Raw genomic sequence first — 24,849 nt, forward strand, 5'->3', positions numbered from 1 at the left:
CACACACAGCCACACACACGTACATGCACGTCGCTACATAATAATCTTGGACGCGACGTTAAACCCAATTTCACCTCACCTCACCTGTTCATCATAGTGATACATTTTGTTGTACGTACCCTTTGCATCTGAAGCTCTTTCCATGTTCTAGCACGAAAAGCACAATGAATTGATTGATCGAAGGACGTAGACGATATTTTAAATGAACCATTCAGTTGTGTATTTTCAAAGGTTTTGTGTGATCTGGATTATCGTTATTGTTAAGACGTCATTTTTGGTGCTATTCACTATGTCGAAAATAAGAAATTAGTAAATCGTATCTATTTTGTTCTAAACCGAAACCATTCAGTTCGTGAGTAATAAAACCAGGGCCCACTTGCACAAAGCGATCTTAGCGCTAAGACTATTGTAAGCCTATGTTAAAGTATGGGCTTTACGATCATCTTAGCGCTAAGATCGCTTTGTGCAAGTGGGCCCTGCTGAACCTCAGTGTTACTAACACGTCTTGGACTAGGCCAATGTCCCACTATATACCAGTGGAAGCAATGAGCGTATCACTACCCGTATGTATCGACATCATATCTTACAATTACACAGGCACCGATCATTATATCTCTGAGATTTCTCAGTCAATTAGAAATGCAGGTATTTAGAAACATCAATGATGCCAAATTCATTATCTGTCACTGTTCGCTAACAAACATATTTTACAACGAACACACCTCCGGAAAGGGTAATTATCGGTACATATTACGAACCACAAGACACCAAATTGTGACACTGAACATGTTATGATGTAAAAAATGGTATACTTCCTGTGCGACACGGGACAGATGTACTATGCCTCCGAGGTATGTTCAGAACACTCTGATTTGTTTATTGACGAGGGTCGCCAATATGAGCACAATCGTCTGTTGAGTTATCACAATATTACTGACATGACCGTCAGTGTTACTGGTATATGTTCGATGATGTGAACAGTGTAGCGTGTACGCGACCTTTCGTCATAGTTACATTCACATCAATGTCAGAGCAGTGTAGATCCGTGCTCACCCTGGTTACGGCCGATATGAATTAATGTCTCATCGTTGCTTTTGAGGCCTTCTTGAGAAACGATAACCGTGGACAACATCCCTGGAGGAGCTTGATGTACACTTTCCTGAAGTCTCGCATGAATAACGGGTAAATAATAGGGTTTATCAAGCTGTTACAGTACCCCAACCACACAAATCCCGTGAAGACCTTTGGGGGGATGCACCTGCAGAAAGCGTCTGTGATGTTACACACAAGAAAGGGTGCCCACGTGACGACATACGCTCCCACTATCACCCCCAAGGTCACGGTAGCCTTCCTGGTGAAAGGTTCTCTTAAGGACTTGTTGGAAACATCCTTGCCCAGAAGAACATGACTCGGAGCTATGAGAGTTCCCACAAAAAATGCTTGTCTCTTCGCCTCCTTGGACACTCGGTAATACAACACGAAGGCGATGATGATTGGAAGCAGTATGGTTACCGTTGAGGCCGTCAGGGCGTAAGGTAGGCTTACAATGAAGATACACTGCGGTTCAGCGCTAAAGATTGTCAAGTTTTCTAACGATGGAAGATCCGGGTTGTGCCACCCGTTTTGAATGGGGACGAAGGATGTGCATATGGCGATTGTCCATGCTGATGACAGGAGAAGGAGAGCTCTTGAATGTGTCATGAGAGCGTTATAACGAAGTGGTGTCATTATAGCGAGGTATCTGTCCAAACTTATCAGACACACGTTGAGGATGGACGCACTGCACAGCATTACGTCAAAAGACGCCCATATTGAACAGAAGCCGTTCCCAAGTATCCATTTTTGAAAGATTTCGTTCATTGTAGCAGGCACCATCACCATCGTCGCGACCAGGATGTCCGCAAAGCTTAACGACACGATGAAAAAGTTGGAGACGGTCCGTAACTTCTTGTTAGACGACACAGCCACAAACACCAACACATTTCCAGCGATCGTTAGAAGTATAATACAGAACAGAGTGACTCCAGTCAGTATCCTCCCCACAGTAATGCTCTCCGTGGCGACGTCATGAATCACTGGCCCCACCCCACCGGCCACAAGGGGGGTAGCGTTGGTCTGGGCGGACAAAACGGTGTCGCTAAAACGGCTAGTGAGACCCTCCGACGAGACGAGGCTGGAAAAGTTCATCGTCCAATTCAGAAGAAAAATACACTGAAGCGATGCATGGGGAAGTATATAGCGCAGTAGTGGCCGATCAATACTCCAGCCAGCACACAACGAGAAACCAGTCCGCCTTCACTTGTGGAGGTGGTTACAGGAAGTTTACAGTTACTCGTCAACAGCCCTCCCCCACCATGCAATGACTTCGCCTTGACAGTGTTTGAATACGTAAAACGAAGGAAACAGTGTCTCCCTAGACTTACACGTACAGGACAAGGACATGCTATAGCCTAAATGGTAATGCATGTATAGACGATATTTCCTTCCACCGTTATTATAGTGTACAATGACTAATATGTTGCCTGTTCACACGTGGTACAACGTCTTCGGAACGCTTCATATTTTACATTATGAACCTTAAGTATCCGTTTTAGGACTATATTTTGATCTCACTTTGATTTCGGGTTAATAAGTACTATTTTGTTTCACCTTATCCAGCGACTGAAGGAAGTCATGAAACTCGGACACTTGTTTTCGTTGTTGATGGAAGGGAATAATCCAAACTTTGTACACATTGAATACTGACAACCGTAGATCAATCCTCATGTGACCTTTCAAGTCAATCTGCTATTTCCAGGGACTGAGTGTTTACGAGAAGATTGTCATCTTCCGCAATCGGATTCCGTTGATGCTGGATCTCAGTAAGTCCTTATAATGGTCTGTTAGCATGGTGCCACCGTTCCTACAGCTAGGATCTACAAGATAGAACACAGCAATTACAATACTGACGTGATTCAAGTGCAGTCATCATCAAGGGACACTACTTGTGCAAGATAGACTAGGTATACAAGTTAACAAGCGATAAGAGGCAGTGGATAAATGAAACAGAGATTGCATTTTGTGACTTAAGGTGCCCACTCAATCAAATTCTAAAACTCCCAGCCACATCACGACGGACTGTAAATAATCAAGTCCGACCAAATCAACCAATAACGGACACCACGATCAACGACCCATCCTGATCAAACAGTTCCAGGGGCGGTTACGTAGCCCATTGGTTAAAGCGTTCGCTCGTCATGCTGAAGACCCGGGTTCGATTCCCGACATGGGTATAGTGTCTGACGCCCATTTTTTTTAATGGTGCCCCCTGTCTTGCTAAAAACGGCGTGAAACCACCAAACTCACTCACCCATACATTTCCAATGTCTTGATCGGTCCTAACGACTAGGATGAGTTTGGTTTTACGATGCTCTGAACAGTATTTATAATATATATGAAGAGGTGCCAGGTTCATGTGGGAGGAAAGCCGCATGGCAAACCATTAGGTCTCAGACGTTTACGGCTTTTGTAAAATCCACGAGCACGTGAATGCTGCTGACAAATTAGAAACATAATCAGGGCGAATCAGAGTTTCGAACCCACGACCTCTGGTTTTATTCCGCCTGTCTGCACAGCGACGCCGTAGACGACAGGGCCACCCGTGACCACGACCAACATGTGGTACTGGAAACCTTTTCTAATCCCTTCATCCCCAGTCTGGTGAGTAAATGTAACAAAATGAAAGTGATCTCGCCTTCAAAGCGTGTCTATGTTTGGACAAAGTAAACATGTGGATGTTAGTGCGATGATGTTTCTCATTCAAAGACGATGCTGATGTGTAGCCCATTGGTAAAAAAACGTTTGATCTCCGCTGGGTATATTCAACAACGGCGTCAACCTCGAGTCACTCACTGTTCAAACATTTTCAAGATATGTTGCCGTATAGGTGGAAATCACCCCATGATTTCTGCATTTGTTAAGTAACTGAGAGAGGCTCACAACACATGTCGCTGACCAGCATAGCCAATAACTGATTATTATTGACCGTCCGATAGTGTCACAATAGCGCTTACTATGACGAAACGTCAACCACTCAGCTATCTATATGTATTATCAACATCGAATTCCCATCTAAAGATCTGGTGTGGCAGGCTATCTACCCCGAATCCCTTATTGGGTAATAAATATCATGAGAACATTCACACTTTAATGAACATTAATATTCCAAGCCTCTCACCCCTCCTTGATTAGGAACAACCAAAGGACGTGTTAGTATTACCAAGACCAGGGCCAGAGGATCCCAATTTGAGGGCATCTCATAGGACACTATAGGTCATAACAGTATTGATTTTACGTTCATCTCCATAACAAATCACTCTAATAATATTGTAAGGTGTTCTTTGGGAAAAGCATTTCTAGTATAAATTATTCCAGAAATTGTTTTGAAATTGAAACTGTTTATTGATCGCCCCATACATTGACATTTCAACTGCAATAATCTGTCTACGCGTTGTCTTAGTGACGCTGTTTCAACATGACGTCTAGATTGAAGACAAGACGGTTCGTTTTACTTCTGTCATTAATAAGTAAGCACTAATTCATGTTCAGGCATAAGACAATTTAAGAGGGCACTTGCCATAAGATAAGAACCTTGACTTTAGTAATGTGCACCGACGTTTCGCCGACCACCATGAATGACATAAGACCGCGGGCTCTAGCTATTGTTAATTACGCCATAGAGTCTGAAAGTAATGACATTTTGACCACGAGGTGGTTCTGTGATCATCGGCAACCTTATTCAAGCATATGTAGTCAATCAATTTTTGGACAAGACATTTTAATGAAGTAGCATATGTCTTTTGATCTATTCAATAAAACCAATTTAACCAAAGCAGATTTCTAAAACAACTCTCACATTAAGTAGTTTCTATTTCGAAGGCACATCGACATGTCTACGAACATGTATGAAACCATGGACATATTTCCCTTAAAGCTGATATGATCCTATGTGTTTATTGTAGAATGTGGGTTCGGGTAAATTCGAGTCGTCCTCGAGACGGTCTAACGAGTTTTCCTGCGCAACAAACGGAACAAAATTGCATTATGTTTTCAGCAGAACGTTCATCTTTATGTCAAAACAAACTAAACCCAGATGTGTCGTCTCGTGCGCAACAGAAATAGGCTCCAATACATGCAAAACGTCAAGATTCCAATAAATCCCCATTAGCAGCTTATCTCGAGCAACTTAGTTTATCGGTTTCACGGAGAGTTTCCTATCATTAGAGAGCATAGATACACAAATAGGATACATTACGAATACACAGAGTGTGCAGGGCTATAGTCACATAGAGCATGTGTATGTAAGGCTTAACGCCGCTTTGGACAATATTTTAGTTATATCACGGCGTGTCAATTTGATGTTGGTGTGAGTGAGTGAGGTTTTACGCCGCTTTTAGAAATATTCCAGCAATATCACGGAGGGGGACCCGAAAATCGGATTCACACATTGTACCCACATCGGGAATCAAACAAGGGTCTTCGGCGTGACGAGCCGACACTTTAACCACTAGGCTACTCCACAGCCCCTTGATGTTGGACGAAAGATCGGAGTGATATACGTTTTAGACGTTTATCACTTTAGTTGACGGGTAGGGGGCACGGGTGGCCCAGTCGTCTAAGGCGCAGCGATTCGCTGTGCAGAGTTGCGTCCCTTGGGCACGCCAGAAACCTATGATTGTGGGTTCGAATCCCGGTTCGCCCCGATTATGTTTCTAGGTTTGTCAGCACCATACCCGTGCTCGTGGGTTTCACCGAAGTGGTAAACGTCTGAGACCTGCATCACTTCGGGCTTTCCTCCCACATTAAGCTGACACGCCGTGATATAACTGGAATACTGTTAAAAGCGGCGATAAGCCCAACTCACTCACTCACTCACTAGTTGACGGGTATGGTGCCAACAAACCTTGAAACATTATCAGGACGATCCAGGATTCGAACCAATGATTGTATGTTACTCGCACGCCGTAGGAACACAACTCTGTGCTGCCAATTACTGTGCCTTAGAGTTGACCGGCTCCACGAGACATAATCAAATATAGCGTCGTTTACTTTTAGAATATATGAAAGCTAGATCATGCTGGATTTTCTTTGTAAACCTGAATTAATAGGAGACGAATATAAAACGGTGTTACTAATACATCAGATGGTTATTGTTTAGGGACAACAATCTCAGTCTCATTAAAATCAATGTTCTCGCTGCCACTAAACAAAGATCTGAGGACATCCCATTACGGGTCACGTCGGAACGACCTTTCGCGAAGTTTCACCGACCACTGAAACAACTAACAAGAAGTTGACATCAGCCATTTGGAAAGCAGCTTTCTCGAGCTTTACGGCACTCATTTCAACCTGGTGACTTCCATTTCAGACTACGCTTGAAAAATATGTTGACACAGTTCTCGATTAAAATTTTGAAAACTGAACAAATGAACATTCCGGAATGTCTAATATATGGTTGCGATTGCATGACAGTGCTTCCCACGTACTGTGCAACACCTCCTCCGTTCAAATGTTTACCCCTCGGAAGCGAGAGATAGACGGTAGTTTTGACGGTATCACTCGTATGGGCCGTCGTTCAGAATACCCCGTGTTAACTTTTTCGAGGTTGCATGATTAGAAAACACATTCCGACTGTCACTTTCATGATCTGGTAAGCGACGCTTTAATTGGTCGGATGAAAGGTCGTTCTGACGTGACCCCTAATGGGATGTCCTCAGATCTTTGTTTAGCAATAGCGAGAACTATTATGTGATTTTAATTAGATTGCAACAATCTCAGAACATAAACATGGTGTCCTTGTTGGTTGTCATGTTTAGCTAAGAATGTTTCAGATAATTATACCTGAGCGAGATCCTGATTCTGAACACTGGCTTCTAAAATTCAGATATTTCTTTCTTCAGAATCACTCAACCTGGAGACATGTTTTCAGAACGCGGGCGTCTGATTGCAAAAAAAACAAACATGTATCACCGTAATACTAGCAACATGACAACTCCTACCTTGTGTTGGCATCAGAATATTGGACCGCAATATATAGTTGCTGTATTGACATGCTGCGATGAAGGCAAGTGTAACTGAGGAAATATCTATTGGTATATTGTAACTGTACATCTCTCGAATAAGCCATATACTGATAAGCGAATCTGTCGAAGCGAAGAACTTGATAACAGAAGAAAATGCAATTATATAGCCAAGCAACTGTATCTGTACAAGGAGGGAACGTGACTCCCTGCTGTGAACCTGCTGTGACGGCTGAGCATGCGAATACGGTCGTTAGATGACGTTTAGAAAGGATAATAGCTGCCATGTGTATCCAAGACCAAAACTGATGAAGAACATATTTCTGAAAAGGGATTGCCGTGATCAATAGTATCAGCTTTGTCCCCTTGTGCGCTGTACTGTCGTCAGATGAAAATAGTTTAATTTCTGCCTTATTTACGTGGATCTAGCATAATACGACGTTGATGATGGAACTACCTGTACTCAGTTCAAACCATGAAAACAGTGCTATACATAGTCAGTCTTGACGCTTTGTTCCTGACGTCAACTACATAACGAGGTAGTGTCCATGCTACGTCATAACGAGGCATGGCTGGCCCAGTCGTCTAAGGCGCCGCAATTCGCTGTGCAGAGTTGCGTTCCTTTCGCTCGTCAGAAACCTGTGACTGTGTATAGAATCCCGGTTCGCCCCGATTATATTTCTAGGTTTGTCAGCACCATGCCCGTGCTCGTGGGTTTCAGCAAAGTGGTAAACGTCCGAGACCTGCATCACTTCGGGCTTTCCTCTCACATTAAGCTGACACGCCGTGGTATAACTGGAATATTGTTCAAAGTGTTGTAAAACCCGACTCACTCACTCACTGCATCATAAACGTTGTTAACAATAACACGTCTTGATACTAGATCAGACAAAGTGTTATTAAAGATAACACTTACACACAGACAGTGTAGATAGTGGAGACTTTTTTTTACCAAGTCTACTATCCACAGTCAGACAGACTATTTTACCAACAAGTCTACTATCAACAGTCAGACTATTTTCCCAACGACAAGGCTACTATCCACAGTTAGACAGACTCATTTACCAACAAGTCTTCTATCCACAGTTAGACAGACTCATTTACCAACAAGTCTTCTATCAACATTCAGACAGACTCTTTTACCAACAAGTCTTCTATCAACAGTCAGACAGACTATTTTACCAACAAGTCTTCTATCAACAGTCAGACAGACTATTTTACCAGCGACAAGGCTACTATCCACAGTCATACATACCATTTTACCATGATAGGGCTACTATCCACTGTCAGACAGACTATTTTACCATTGACGAAGCTACTATCCACAGTCAAACAAGCTCCATGTTACGTCATGTTTCAATGATCGTAACGTAAACAGACACGGCCAACCCCCCCGTGGGGATTACGGGTTAGAACTGAGACCCTTCCATCTATGCTGCTGTGTGTTCTGGCTCATTGACTTGGTTCAGTGCTATACTTCGTTTCGCCGATGGCGTTGATCATTGCTCACAATATCGATCACTCGATTATAAACAGGCCGCGCGAACTCACACACACACACACACATACACACACATATACTAACACACAGCCATGCGCACACAATCACACACAATCACTCTCACAAACATACACACACATACACACATACACATTCATGATCACACAAACATGCACACATAATCTCACACACACTCACACACATATATGCACAGACAAACATACAGTCACACAATGACACACACACAATCTCACACACATACAATCACACACAAACACAATCACACACGCACACACATACACTCACACAATCACACACACATATACACACAATCACACACACACATACAATCACACACGCATACACACACAAACATACACCTCACAATCACACACACACATACACACAATTACACATACACATGCACTCACACATACACAAACGCGCGCATACATACACATGGTCGAGAAGCATATATTTTTCTGTGGACCAATACTAACCCGAAACCTCCGCGGTGTTGCATATACATTGATGATAACAAGAAATAAACAATATTCGTAAATATGAAACAAAATCTTGTTGTCAAGTAATGCGTCAAGTGAGTGAGTGAGTGAGTGAGTGAGTGAGTGAGGACGTTTGAACATTCTTTTAGCTATATCAGCGTGACAATTTGTTTCGGTGTCACAAACAAACGCTATAACCTTTAATTAGTACGGTTTGATTGATGCGTCTATGGTAAACGTTGGTGTTTGTCCAAAGAGAATAACTTCTCCTTTCTACAGACGTTAGATAAGAAATCAAGTTGAAAAGGATGTTTCTCGTTTTGTTTCCGTTGCCATGTTATTAGGCTGGTGTGCAATAACGACAACAAAGGGGCTTCTAATCACTCCCTCAGCACTGATACTGTGGCTAGCCGTCTGTGATTATTTAATAATTTACTCCCACTGTGGCAGGCTTACCAAACAGAAGGTTGTCTCCCTTTATCTAATCACATTTCCGTCTGTACGAAGGATGGGACTGTGAGAGTCAATGAGACATCATCAGACATCAAACAATGGTACCACTGAGTATAAACACAATTCACCTAATATACCATGCGGGAGAAACGGACGATCTCAGTAGACAGTGACATACTACACACACTCGACTAGACTTGGAAACCTTTGTCCTAATTGTTGATAAATGTTGGATGAACATCTTGTACTCAACAAAGTCATCAAACCTGTGGGGTTATCTAAACTATGCTTTGAGTGAGTGAGTGAGTGAGTGAGTGAGTGAGTGGGTGGGTGGGTGGGTGAGTGAGTGAGTGAGTGAGTGAGTGGGTGGGTGGGTGGGTGGGTGAGTGAGTGAGTGAGTGAGTGAGTGGGTCGGATGGGTGAGTGAGTGAGTCAGTCAGTCAGGATTGCCGGTCTGTGAGCATGGATACAGCTTTTGGAAAAGGGGTTTGGTTGGGTCCCATCCTTTTTGGAAAGAGGCGAAGCATGTACAATGCAAAAATACGAGCAGATATTTAGGGAAACAATTTTGTATTATTTTTATTATTCAAATACTTTTTGCTGCAAACATATCACCTGATGAATAGTGCCAACATCGTCAGTATGCTTCAGAAAGGAGGGAGTGCATTTGATGTCCCCGCAATAGGTCGATCTGAAGATTCCTGACATATCAAACCAACAAGTCGTGATATAACTCCAATACTGTAAGTGGTTTACATGCTTAAAAATTAAACATAATAATACGATGTAGTGCGTTTTTTTATACCGAATTCCTTACCACATGTACAACTTCAGACATAAAAAAGCATTATAACATATTTGCTGAATGTATTCCTCTCAGAGATTTCCCAAAGCACATTACTCATCTCAGCATGTTGAGTACGCGTGCAGAATAAAAATCTGTCCCAATACATAGGGAATCCGGATCTTTTGCGTCATGACCAGAGACGTATCAAAGTGATCCTACGGGTTTAACGTGGAGTTCCAAATAACTTTGTAGCGACGTGCATGTATGTGGGTGTGGTTGCTTACACTAGGTCGGGCCGGCTTTATAGTACTAGCTCACATAGAAGCCATGCCCTACTTTAACATGGATTCCCCACTGGCTATCATACTGACAAACCAGTCAATGGTTTGTCCTCTGTATTCCGACCGCCAGGCAGAGTGACAAGATGATCCATCCTTTTAACGTCATTTGGTAAGACCCGGCCCCGGGATTTGAACGATATATTGAACGGGATATTCAATGCGGTAGAATGCACGCAAACATTATTTAAAGACGTATCGCTCACTCACCGTGATAGAAGCCGGTGTCATCAACAGGAATCAGGATATCCTCATATGTGTCATGAACACCAGGTGTTCATAACCTATGTCCATTTCAAAGTGCACATGTTCTGGTCATTTGCCCTACTGTCTATTGTGGTGTTATATTTACTGCTGACCATTTCGAGAACACCTGGTGTCATCATCAATTATGTTTGATAGTGATTCACAAACATATGCTTATGATTTAATCGGAATCGTACATTAGACTCTCCTTTCAGCAGGTATTTCTTATGATTATGGAAATGGTTTTGTCTCTTTCATTTATCTAAAGTATGATAATGATTATACATTAAACGTGTGTGAAGGTTAGAATAGGTTTCCACACCCCATGCTTACCGTTAAAGGCGACTGTACTAGTTGCAAGAGGTGACTAACGGGATCGGGTGGTCAGGCTCGTTGACATAGTTTTTTTTCATGTCATTGTATCTAAATTGCGTAGATCGATGCTCATGATGTAAGTCACAGGATTGTCTGGTCCAAACTCGATTATTCAAAAACCGCCGCCATACAGATGGAGTATTGCTGGGTGCGGCGTTAAACAACAAACAAACAAACAAACAAAACATTTAATGTGCCACATCCAAACACCACAACCCACCAAATCTCACGACCGTCTTAGGAAGTCGAGAAATGATCTTTGATCTTGCTGGTTGATAGTGTATCATCGTACCCTGGCCGCGCAGGTCGTTGGTCATACTATCAACCACTGGTTAGAGTATACCCAGACACGATTATTGACCGGTCGCTGCAATACAGCTGGAATAATCCTGTAAATCAACATTCACCAATCCCTCCACATGATCAATTAGGTAGAAGTCTGCACCATATTGAAGCATTTAAGACACGCACTACTCGAGATGAACATCAATGTTCCTGAACAGGTCATCGTGTCCAGACATTGTGGAGATTATGGGCGACCGACTGAATCACGCGGCTTAATTACCCCGAGTTTTATCAAGGTAGTGATGATGACAGTGACCAGATGCGACAGCCCGTCTGGCCAAACGTCCTCCTTTGACCGACTGGACAAACCAACCTGAGAGTTGGAGGAAGGAAAGCGAAAGACGCCTACCTGAGGACAAAGACTCGATCGGTTATGTTTTGCCTATTACATTCGGAAATTAAAGTGGCAATTTAAAATCAATCTTCTGTGTGTGGAGTAATCGCATCTATTATTACTGTTCACAAGGCAGTGTGATGAGAAAGACATGGTTCCTTCGGGTCATGATTCCCAGGAATTGGTCTTTAAAATGTTATCAAACCCTTTGCCTCGGACGGTGTACACAGACCCGACTGAGATTGAGCGTTGAGTAGCCTCCTGGCACTGAATATGCAGGCTGCGGCTCACCAACAATGTAATCCAATATCACAAATACGAAGAATATCTAAGAAATGCTGTCTTTTCGTAAAGCAAACTTATTCCATGGTTTTCGTCTGTTGTTTTCTTTGAGGTTTATTAGGTTTTGGAGAAATAAAACCAGCCACATCTTTTGATGGGGGAAATACCCTGCAGATTTTATCGATTTGCGAAACATCAGTTAGATTGTTCGGAGATTGTTTTCTGTCAGGCTACCAGAGGCCCTCTGTCCCCAAGCCGTGACCCAGCAAACAAATATTGCATTGCTAGTTCTGAGGTTCAGACGAGACACGTTTCTGCACCAAACGATTATCCCACAGAGAGATATGCATCGTGATCATTGCTGGTGGGCAGATTGTGATCGTTTCAGATGCGTCTTTCACTGGCTTGAAGAAGTCATGATGTTGGGCTGGTCTCTGGGTTTCATGCCTCGGACTGACTTTAAATCACGTGTGTGAAGCCAATAGCTTTGAAGATTGAGACATGTCTGTCGTCCTAAAATACCGTAAAACCCCGAGCAGCAGACCCGGTCTGTGCACCGACTCGCATTAGGCCTTGTCTATATTTGAGGATGCTTCTATGTACTTGTCACTGTAAATATGTTGACCTGAAAGTAAGATATGTCTTACTCTTATGTAAAATACGGCGCTGTTAGCATCTAAATAATCGCGAAAAGCAAGTCTTCAATACCGCGGATTTCTTTTTTTTAAACATTACGGTATTACAAACATATTATTAAATACATATATTCAGTACCTCCGAAATCACCAGCGTAGGTTCGTATACCTAACGAAAAGGTATTTTATGAAGCGTTGTTCCATTCACTAAGATACTTAGTAATTGTCATGGCAGAACATTATGATTACCTAGATAAGTGGATCAGTCTGCACTCAAACATAATTCCCAGCTCCTTAGGGAGTATACAACTCTAGCTGTGTACGCTATGCTCATGTTACATATACAACTACACTTGTTCTATAAACAGAAACTAATTTATTCCAGCATCTGTATCCGCATCAACGTAAAACAAACACTGAGTATCAAGAACAACAATTGAATTAAGCGGCAAAGTAAATGATACCTGTAGTGAATATTTTATAAGAAATGTCCAATTATGTTTACCAATAATCAAAGTGATGTATTTGTTGCTGTGACGAACGCCATGAAGAAAGCACGTTATATTTTGGTTATTCAATAAGTATCTCTGCTGTGTCAGTACAAATATTCACAGTCATACTCACCGATACGGTTTTATATATTCGCAAGGATTTTAATGCACTGACACGTTTCAAAACACATGATTTGTCTCAGACAGTATTAGCCGTGATTGTTTTCGTGTCGTAACTGTCACATATAATGGACAACAAAAATGCACAACGCGAGCTCTAGGCGAGAATAATACATACGTTTCATATCTAATATATGCTGCGGAAACCAACAACTGTCACAATGTCCTTTTTCTACGATGCCTCAAAATAATAATAAAAGCCATATTCTTTCCATTGAAGTAATTTTATACACCGCCTAAAATACAATGTCAGTGAACAGTCTTATTTATTAGATCCTGCTTAATTATTTGAAGCCATGTTTGTTTATAAAGGCACTCATACAGCATTCTTTTAACATCGGGGATTAGATGTTTGAGCCAATGGGTATCGCATCAATTATAAGTATAATGGAGTTCCTGCCACGTGACCTAAATTGCATAATTTTCGGATCGTGATACGAAGTTTATCGCGCGGAAACGACTACCCATTATATGATACATAATGTTTATCTCACTTCTGTATCTTTTATGCACATAATATTCAGCTCAATAATAACCCCTACAGTGGGAGTGAGAGTGAATTGATAGCTGCAACAGTGGCCTGGACGTGCGGTCTGTTCTCTCGATCCCAAATCTTTAGTCAACAAAATGTACCCCACCCAAGCAACTTTAATTTTGAAAATACACAGATTTGTGACAAACCGATATTTGGCTAGCTGGGATTCGTACTGATTCAGGACGGCAGTAAATATGCTGGAATGAAGGCCAACTGTTCATCACCGATACACGTTCATTAGGGATAATTACATTCTTCGACCATATACTGGCGACATGGGCAGTCCGAGGTCACGGGGTCATAACAAATTAAGATAGTTCCATGTAGTATAGTTTGCTATGGTCACCGAATGTCCAGTCGTAGAGGTCTGCTGATCATGAACATAACGAATGCTCGGCAACTGCTTACTATTGTTCAATCTAAGCGGATGCTCGGCAACTGCTTACTATTGTTCCATCTAAGCGGATGCTCGGCAACTGCTAACTATTGTTCCATCGAGGCGGATGCTCGGCAACTGCTTACTATTGTTCCATCTAGGCGGATGCTCGGCAACTGCTAACTATTGTTCCATCTAAGCGGATGCTCGGCTACTTCTTACTATTGTTCCATCTAAGCGGATGCTTGGCAACTGCTTACTATTATTCCATCTAAGCGGATGCTCGGCAACTGCTTACTATTGTTCCATCTTAGCGGATGCTCGGCAACTGCTAACTATTGTTCCATCTTAGCGGATGCTCGGCAACTGCTTAGTATTGTTCCATCTAAGCGGATGCTCGGCAACTGCTTAGTATTGTTCAATCTAAGCGGATGCTCGGCAACTGCTTACTATTGTTCCATCTAAGAGGATGCTCGACAACTGCTAACTATTGTTCCATCTAAGCGGATCCTTGGCAACTGCTTACTATTGTTCCATCTAAGCGGATGCTCGGCAACTGCTTACTATTGTTCCATCTTAGCGGATGCTCGGCAACTGCTTACTATTGTTCCATCTTAGCGGATGCTCGGCAACTGCTTACTATTGTTCCATCTAAGCAGATGCTCGGCAACTGCTTACTATTGTTCCATCTAACGCCGCGGATGCTCGGAAACTGCTTAGTATTGTTCCATCTAAGCGGATGGTCGGCAACTGCTGATGCCGGATCATCTTGATATCATTCAGTAGATATGAATATGATTTCAACATAACTACAAATGTATGTCTGGATTATATTCAGAATAATCGTATATGTCAGAAAACATCGCAAGTACATACGTATGTCTCAACTGTGGTCAGTACATATGTAGCTGCTTGAAACGTAATTAGTTTGGTAACCTGCTCAGAAGGATAGCAATAGTAACGACGTAAAATATAGGTCTGTTATTTCTACATATCTAAATTGTATTAAAGTCAGCAGCTTGAGTGTGGGATGAACATAAGGTCTGTGCACCCGGTCCCCGTTTTAATATGTGGTCGACAAATGGATTCCATTCATCCATCTCTCAATCTATCATCCATGCAAACATACATTGAATATTGCTGAGCGCGGCGTTAACCAACAAAGAAACAACAAACATACAGACGTACATACAGACAGACAGACAGACAGACATACATACATACACACACATACACACATACATCACACACACATACATACACACATCACACACATCACACATCACACACACATATCACACACACATCACACACACATCACACACACACACACACACACACACACACACATACATACATACATACATACATACATACATACATACATACATACATACATACATACATACATATGTGAAAGAGATGCCTACCAGCTGGCCCAAGTATGTGTTTAAGGTGAGGGGGGGGGGGGGGGGGGGGGGGGGGGGATGCTATATACTAGTATACAAGATTGCCGAAATGTGTACAAGCATCAATATCTCATTTTGCACAGCGGTTTTAAGTCGAAGAGTCTTGATTAGTTTTCATGTTCGTTCGTTTCTGATTACGATTATGGGGGATCGATACAAGGCGCGGATTTGTTCCTATTATATAGTATAAGCCAAGGTCTCCGACAGGGTTGCGGAACATGTAACATGTATTGAAGTAGGCTAATCATATACTCTCTGCATACACGCGAATCTAATTGCTGTTCTGGGAACTCAAATCAATATGTATTGCTGGATCTACGCGCGGTTGATTCAATAAAATACGTGGAAGACTACATAAAGCTACAGAAGGCGATACTTCTGTCAAATGTTGTGTTGCGAGTGCAGGCGGTTTCGCCCTTTCTACCTTATTTACTGTTTACCAAAGGTCGAGATTGGAAAATACGAAATCGCTACAACGTCCCGAACAGAACTCCATAGGATAATAATTATGAATTTTTAAAAATATGTATTTCGTTCAAAACTCAAAAATCTAAACGCAACCTTACACCATCGGATCAAAGGACGCAATTCCATTCGGTGCTTTTCTCAAATTAGACCACTCGAACAGATTATGATTAAGTAATTTTGAAAAAACTTAAACACTCGAGTGACATGACACGAGTAGATACCATTGTTGGCAACACTGCCTCGTTCTTGTATGTTCACGTTATAGTGTGTAACAGCTGCTGGATTAACCCTAAATGCGATATCGGCATACAAGACTCCAGGGACTGGATCCTCCATCACACACACCTCGCTACAGCTGCTGGATTAACCCTGACTGCGATATCGGCATACAGGGCTCCAGGGACTGGATCCTCCATCACACACACCTCGCTACAGCTTCGGGATTAACCCTGACTGCGATATCGGCATACAAGACTCCAGGGACTGGATCCTCCATCACACACACCTCGCTACAGCTGCTGGATTAACCCTGACTGCGATATCGGCATACAGGGATCCAGGGACTGGATCCTCCATCACACACACCTCGCTACAGCTGCTGGATTAACCCTGACTGCGATATCGGCATACAGGGCTCCAGGGACTGGATCCTCCATCACACACACCTCGCTACAGCTGCTGGAGTAACCCTGACTGCGATATCGGCATACAAGACTCCAGGGACTGGATCCTCCATCACACACACCTCGCTACAGCTGCTGGATTAACCCTGACTGCGATATCGGCATACAGGGATCCAGGGACTGGATCTTCCATCACACACACCTCGCTACAGCTGCTGGATTAACCCTGACTGCGATATCGGCATACAGGGATCCAGGGACTGGATCCTCCATCACACACACCTCGCTACAGCTGCTGGATTAACCCTGACTGCGATATCGGCATACAAGACTCCAGGGACTGGATCCTCCATCACACACACCTCGCTACAGCTGCTGGATTAACCCTGACTGCGATATCGGCAAACAGGGCTCCAGGGACTGGATCCTCCATCACACACACCTCGCTACAGCTGATGGGAAACTAAAGCGTCAAACACTTTCCATAATCAAAGGACATAGCTGCTAAAATCAGAGTTCATTGATTCCAACAATAACATGAGCATGTGTTCATGAATCACTATCAAATAGTGACGAAAACAGATGTTAGCGAACAGGGAGTGTCTCCTGCCCATAGTGGCAAGGATCATTGTCTGCCTCAACAAACGACTTCAGCAATGACTGTGAACTATTACTATTAGAACTATTACCTATTTGTTGATTGCAACTGACTATTCCTAACGGGTTATATGCATTGTTTAATTTTGCATCGCTAGGGATATTCAAATGCATATAGAGCTGAAAGTAGAGAGGTTTTTAAAACGCACGTTAATAAAATATATAGATGGCTCGTGTTATTAGCATTTGTGGATGCTACGATCACACGAGTATTTCATTGACAAATTGGGTGTTCACTGACCTGTATTGTCGTAAATAGAAGAACATTTCGTCATGGCCTGCTATAACAGTAAATTCCAACCCAGATGTTGCTGCAATCTGTGTCATGTTAGCTGTGCCCCGCGCTGCGGGGTAGTTTATATGAATACTGTCAAACTGCTCATAACAGTGCCAAACTGCGCACAACAGAGTCAAACTGCGCGCGTTTTACTTAATAACAGTTGACATATCATGCATTGCTAACGTACTTTGTTTATTCTGGGAAGTACCGTTATGATGTACCGTTATGGTGTAACTAGGCCGTGTGCCAAATTAAAGTTAGCTGACGTCCGACCATAGCTAATTCATCATTATTTTTTAACTTTTAAACGATGAATATATCAGTTATCATGTCCGCTGAAGTTTGCAGTGGTCTGCCATGCGATGTTGAATTTTAAAAAGTCATGTACTGTCATTGGTCCTATTGAAATATTACTTCAAACGAATGCAGTACAATATTGAAATGATAGAGGGATATCTGATATATAATTTGTTAGCGTTGAAACCAATAAAACAAGAAAAAAGTTTAATATTTAAAGTTTGTCAATAAAAACATACATAGTTTCCAGCTCTATTTTGTAAAATGTGGTAATTGACTGCACAGTATATGAAAAAATGATTTGGGTTCAGAGTTAGAACTACCACGTCATCAGAGTGTAAGGTAACGTGCGTACCCCATCTCCCTTTACTTACAGTATTTAACGTTACGCCTATGTGAGTGAGTGAGTTAAGTTTTAAGTCACATCGGCAATATTTCAGCCATATCGTGACTATCAAAGGTTAAAGATTATAAACACTTTGAAACTTCTAAAAAACCTGCCAGTTAATCTGTCCGACACTGATTTTTGAAGCTAGGCAAGTATTCCCCCTCAGACACGAGCATGGACTGACATTTGTCCGTATACATTAACACTGCACATTCCTTCCTCCCAAGCAATCGTATAATGGGAAAATGGTATTGTTGTATGAGTTGTGTTAAAATATGCCACATGATCATGGACAAAATGACGTGTAGAACAGAAATATCCAACATTCCCAAACAAGTGGCGTGTTGATATTACCTTTACACCATCACATATATCGAGACATATAGGCACATACAAAATATGAAACATACGATGCTTGTTAGGAATATATTTCCCAAAACGAATTCATGTTTCATATGTATATTTGTTGATTGGTCCAACAAACATGCAGCGGTTGTTGAAGAAAACGTTTTGTCAAATCGATATCATATTTTCAAATCTGGCACCAGGGCATATGGATTGGTAACACAAGCTAACATATTCGTTAAAGTACAGACATATTTCGGTTGATCTTTGAAATATGTCGATTATTGGTTGTTACCTCTTTAACATATTTACACTAACTGATACATTGTCTCAAACATTTTGAAATATGGTAAAAGTCATTTGAACTAATCTGTTTACACCAAATAAAGTATTTATGTGGCATATAACCTACCTCAGTGACTGCCAATCCTATTTCAATGCTGTATGTAAAGTAGTGTCCGGAGCGAGGGACATTCCGACACCCAGCCGTCTGCCACGATGTCCTGGTAACGTCATCACCTGGAACGTCCGACAGATCAGCAACGACCCCGACATGGACAATGATAGACGTGTTCAAACGGTAAGCGGCTACTCTAATTTGCCTGGCGGACGGAGCCAGCATTCACTGTCAGCCTCGTGGATAGATAAGCTCATTGGGGCATTGACACTTCTCTGAAGAAGTCCTGAAGAGCTCTGAAGAATCCCTCTAAGAAGATGCCCCTGACGCAGTGATTCTGGACACAGGGTTAAATTCCTCCGGGCCGACTATACCATTGCCTGCCTTGTCGGTCGTGTGTAGTCAGTTCTGTGGCAAAAGGTAGGAGATAAAATCAATTGAACCTCTAGTAGCTCAGCCAGCTCATTGGGGGACTGGATGTCGAGCTATAATAGAGATATGGCCCCAAGCTGGTAGTTAAAGATCGATTTCGGTCATTTAAATGACAACGTTAAACTGTTTTCTTTCACAGACCTGACGACTGGGAGATTACGTAACAGAGAGTGGTGATCGTAAACTTGCAGATGTGGAGATACAGGAGTCAATACCTCTGTAAACTGTCAATGAATTGCGTTGATGAAGTGGGTGAGGCAGTCACACAAATATTCCCAGAGCAATTTGTCTGGCAGGTAATGGCGGTTTGCTTCTCTCGCGTTCACCAATCACAGCAGAAAAAAACTATTTCCATATTGAAACTGGGGACGGTCATTCTGATTTCGAATAACTTTCTTAAAATCAAGTTTCCGATATGATTGGCATACACCAACCATTTGGATACAGGAAAAGCATTATGATGCCTAAATAGAAAAACAAAGCATTGTGAAATAACTGGCGTATTCAATTCTGATCAATCAGAGGTTTCAAATCATAATTACCACCTCTAAATTAAAGCAACATATATGGAAAAGTAGTGTTTTTAATCATTTTCATTTAAATTTAACAATTCTCTATGAATACTCACGCTAAGCATTCGGTTCCAAATTCAATCCACCGCCGTCAAATCTGCAGGTATCATGACTTCACATTGAAAGATGTGTATCTACGAATTGGCCTCAAACTCCATGTGCACACAATCACAGCTGTATATAGTGATGACATTAGGCAGACATATAACTATCGCTTACATAGATACATTATGATTGCACGTTCATTAATATGAGCTGCTCCCCACACACCCTACTGCACGATGAAGACTAGGCATACTGCAAATAATCACCAGTTTCCATAATCGCCCATTAATAATGACCATCATCTTTAAAACATGCTTACCATCCACGTCCGACACTCCCTATTATAACATATGTTTTATAAAACATGTTCCGATGCCAGTGCCCCCACCCAGAAGCTGAGATTACGCCCGATTAGTCATTATACCTGCTAATCCTGATTGTTATACAATAAAAATAACCTTGACATACCATAATGATGATTTAGTAATGGATGTATGTCAATTTCACACCTCTGTCATGCAACACCTTACACGCCCTGTAGATTAGCATTGTTACGCTATTACACATAATGGACTTTAGCTATTGTGCCCATTTCAATACATGCTAATTACATCCCTCTAATAGCACCATTTGGTATTTTCGCAATCACACATTTGTTCACCTTAATTTAATAATTTTATATTATATATATACATATACGCCTTTACATATAACTTAGGCGGGTATTTATGAATGAAATGTTGCTCTTCTTGAAATATATATATATATATATATATATATATATATATATATATATATATACAAAAATGAGGTAAATGTTCACTCGGTGTACATGTAATATATAATAAAATAATAAAGTCCACGTTAGTCCATCATCTTCTTTATATCAGTTTCAGACATAGTACTTTCGCTGTCTCATGACTGATATAAAGAAGATGATGTAGTAACGTGGACTTTATTATTTTATCATATATATATATAATTAAATAAGTGAAGTAAGATTGAACACAGTCCCGTATTTACGAATGAAATGTTGCTCTTCTTGAAATAATATAATACATAATTAAATAAGTGAAGTAAGATTGAACACAGTCTTTATTGGCTAGCGCTTTCAACTCGTACCACGTATGAGTCTCATCAGGCCATAACTGAATAACGGACAAGAAGTTGTAACATATAGTTACGTGACGTCTTAACATTTAGGAGAACTATGCGTCACGATTCCAAGGTGACAATGACAAATAACTTACGCCTTTACATTTAACTTAGGCGCGTATTTATGAATAAATGAAACGTTTTAGTTTTCCCTCTATATAAGCTAAATTTTTAGCACGAACCTACATTATTTCAAAAAGAGCAACATTCAATTCACAAATACGCGTCTAAGTTAAATGTAAAGGCGTAAGTTATTCAGTTATGGCCTGATGAGACTCATACGTGGTACGAGTTGAAGTCTAATATTATACAGATCATTAAATTCATTATTATTTATAATTAGCTTGTTGCGATGCTGACTTGATATGTATAATAACCTGTCGTTACTGAAATAGGTAGACAGCACGACGGTATCCACAATAGGAGTGAGTGAGTGAGTTTGGTTTAACGCCGCTTTTAACATTATTCCAGTTATATCACGGCATGTCAGCTCAATGTGGGAGGAAAGCCCGAAATGATGCAGGTCTCAGACGTTTACCACTTCGGTGAAACCCACGAGCACGGTTATGGTGCTGACAAACCTAGAAACATAATCGGGGCGAACCGGGATTCGAACCCACAATCATAGGTTTCTGGCGTGCCCAAGGGACTCAACTCTGCACAGCGAATCGCGGCGCCTTAGACGACTGGGCCACCCGTGCCCCCTCCACATTAGACAACTAAAAACACTCGGATAAATGGTTACTCACGGTTCATCTTTTGACAAAATATAAGCTTTCACATTACATTTTCGAAATCATTTCACTAAACATGCATGTAATAAAGACACACATATGACTGAAGACTGACAAATGATAGTCTTAGATTAAAACTTGTTTGTGGGGATATTCACGACACACATATGACTGAAGACTTACATATGATGGTCTTAGATTAAAACATGTTTGTGGGGATATTCACTGCTTCATTGTTCAATCCCATCGCTCGCATGTTTAATATCAAGTGTGGGAGTGAGTATGGTTTTACGCCGCTTTTAGCAATATTCCAGCAATATCACGGCGGGGACACCAGAAATTGGCTTCACACATTGTACCCATGTCGGGAATCGAACCCCGGTCTTCGGCGTGACGAGCGAACGCTTTAACCACTGGGCTACCCGACCGCCTCGTTTAATATCAAGGATTTGTGATGTTTTGATTTTAATAACATCTATTTGTCAGCACAGCACATCAGTTAACCAGCAACCGCCTCCGTGGTCTAGTGGTAGAGTGTCCGCCCGGAGAGCGGAAGGTCCGGGGTTCAATCCCTCGCCGCGTCATACCAAAAGACGTTAAAATATGGTACTTGTTGTTACTCTGTCTGGCGCTCGGCATTAAGGGTCTAAAACAATGACTGGTCGGCTCGGAGTCAGTATACTGATGATATTCATGTTAAACTGCGGCATGGTATCTCAGTGAGCTAGCACTATAAGTCAACATCAGTCCGGACTAGCACAAGCAGCCACACAGCCACATGCACGTCGCTGTATAAGTGCAATAATCTTGAACGCGACGTTAAGCCCCATTTCACTTCACAGCACCTCAGCTCACCAGTTAACCAGTGACGGGAGCCACTGGTGGGGCAGGATACACTCACCTTTTCGCGAACATCTGCTATCATCACTATTTGATAGTGGTTCACAAACGCATGCTCATTATATGGTCGGAATCGTACAATCGACTCAATCGACAATCGATTTCTATTGGACATGAAAAGGGTTTTGTCGCTTTGTTTATTGTAACTGTTCCGTGGCAATAATTGTTTGATTTACTGCTTCCTGTGTTTCTTTATATGATATGACGTGAACCAGCGATTGTGTCCATCGAGGACATACATGTACAGTGTTCCTTTACCATCAGGTAGCGGTGAACTGAGTTAACTATTAAGATGAGTTCAATATCATGTATGTCGTGTGTAAGTTTGTTGTTTAAAGCCGCACTCTGCACTATTCAACCTGTATGACGGCGGTATGTAAATAATCGTGTCTGGACCAGTGATTGGGCGGTCGGGTAGCCTAGTGGTTAAAGCGTTCGCTCGTCACACCGAAGACCCGGGTTAGATTCCCGACATTGGTACAAAGTGTGAAGCCGTTTCTGATGTCCCCCGCCGTGATATTGCTGGAATATTGCTAAAAGCGGCGTAAAACCATACTCGCTCACTCACTCACTCACTCACTATCCAGTGATTGACATCATGTTCATCGATCCTTGCAATTAGGATATGATGATATGCATCAACCAAGTGAGCGAGCCTGGCCATCCGATCCCGTTACTCGCCACTTACGACAAGCCTGGGTTGTTAACCCGGATCTTCTTTGGTGCCAAAAGTTGCACAGAATGTCAGGATATATGAAAATAAAGAAAGATTGGTGCTTATCTACTTTCCACGTGTATACTAAATGGTCGATGACAACCTCTGTAACTTACACTCCTACATGCATTCTTATTATGTCAACATCAATGAGTGAGTGAGTGAGTTGGGTTTAACGCCGCTTTTAACAGTATTCCAGTTATATCGCGGCGTGTCAGCTTAATGTGGGAGGAATTAAAGGTCTCATACGTTTACCATTTCGGTGAAACCCACGAGCACGGGTATGGTGCTGACAAATCTAGAAACATAATTGGGGCGAACCGGGATTCGAACCCACAATCATAGGTTTCTGGCGTGCCCAAGGGACGCAACTCTGCACAGCGAATTGCGGCGCCCTGGACGACTGGGCCACCCGTGCCCCTTCAACATCAATGCACACCGCCATGCGTGTGTGTGTAGACACAGACGTTACACATATCTAAATGTTTGAAAGATGAATAATACTGGAAAGCTTTCATCAACATGAATAAAAAGAATTCACAAATCAACGCATGTTTCAAATGCGCCAAAACAGTTTGTCATAAAAAGTGGTTATATACATGTAATTCTACAGCCATTAGTGTGGTTTCCATATACAGAACCGTTGCATAACTGATATCAACACCATTAGCTTTACACATGCAGCGCATGCCGTCGCTATTTAAATGTCACGTTTCCCAATATAGCCATATTCAAATAAAACACCGAGGAGTCTATTTCCGTTGTCGCTCAGAATGCCACATGATGCCACTGATGGAAACACGGGGGATGTAGAAGTACAAACAAACAAAACCAAAATACCAGGAAGACGTCACAAGGAAGACTTTAATATGACGGTAACAGGAATAACTCTCACCGCCCATATGACGCAGGCCAGCCTTCCACAGATCAGTG

The 24,849-nt window shown here is 41.9% G+C and overlaps 1 protein-coding gene across 1 annotated transcript; it reads right to left on the minus strand.

Annotated features, from left to right (window-relative positions):
- Positions 1-755: 755 nt before the first annotated feature.
- On the minus strand, positions 756-19,754 carry LOC124118023 (5-hydroxytryptamine receptor 6-like). The gene is made up of 2 exons (XM_046480063.2): positions 19,379-19,754; positions 756-2,915 (listed from the first exon to the last, which is right to left on the minus strand). The coding sequence occupies exon 2, from the start codon at positions 2,185-2,187 to the stop codon at positions 1,075-1,077; it is 1,113 nt and encodes a 370-aa protein (XP_046336019.2). The 5' UTR covers positions 2,188-2,915; positions 19,379-19,754; the 3' UTR covers positions 756-1,074.
- Positions 19,755-24,849: the final 5,095 nt, after the last annotated feature.

The sequence above is a fragment of the Haliotis rufescens genome, unplaced genomic scaffold (genome assembly GCF_023055435.1).
Source record: "Haliotis rufescens isolate VD_foot unplaced genomic scaffold, xgHalRufe1.0.p SCAF_29, whole genome shotgun sequence".
NCBI lineage: Eukaryota > Metazoa > Mollusca > Gastropoda > Lepetellida > Haliotidae > Haliotis > Haliotis rufescens.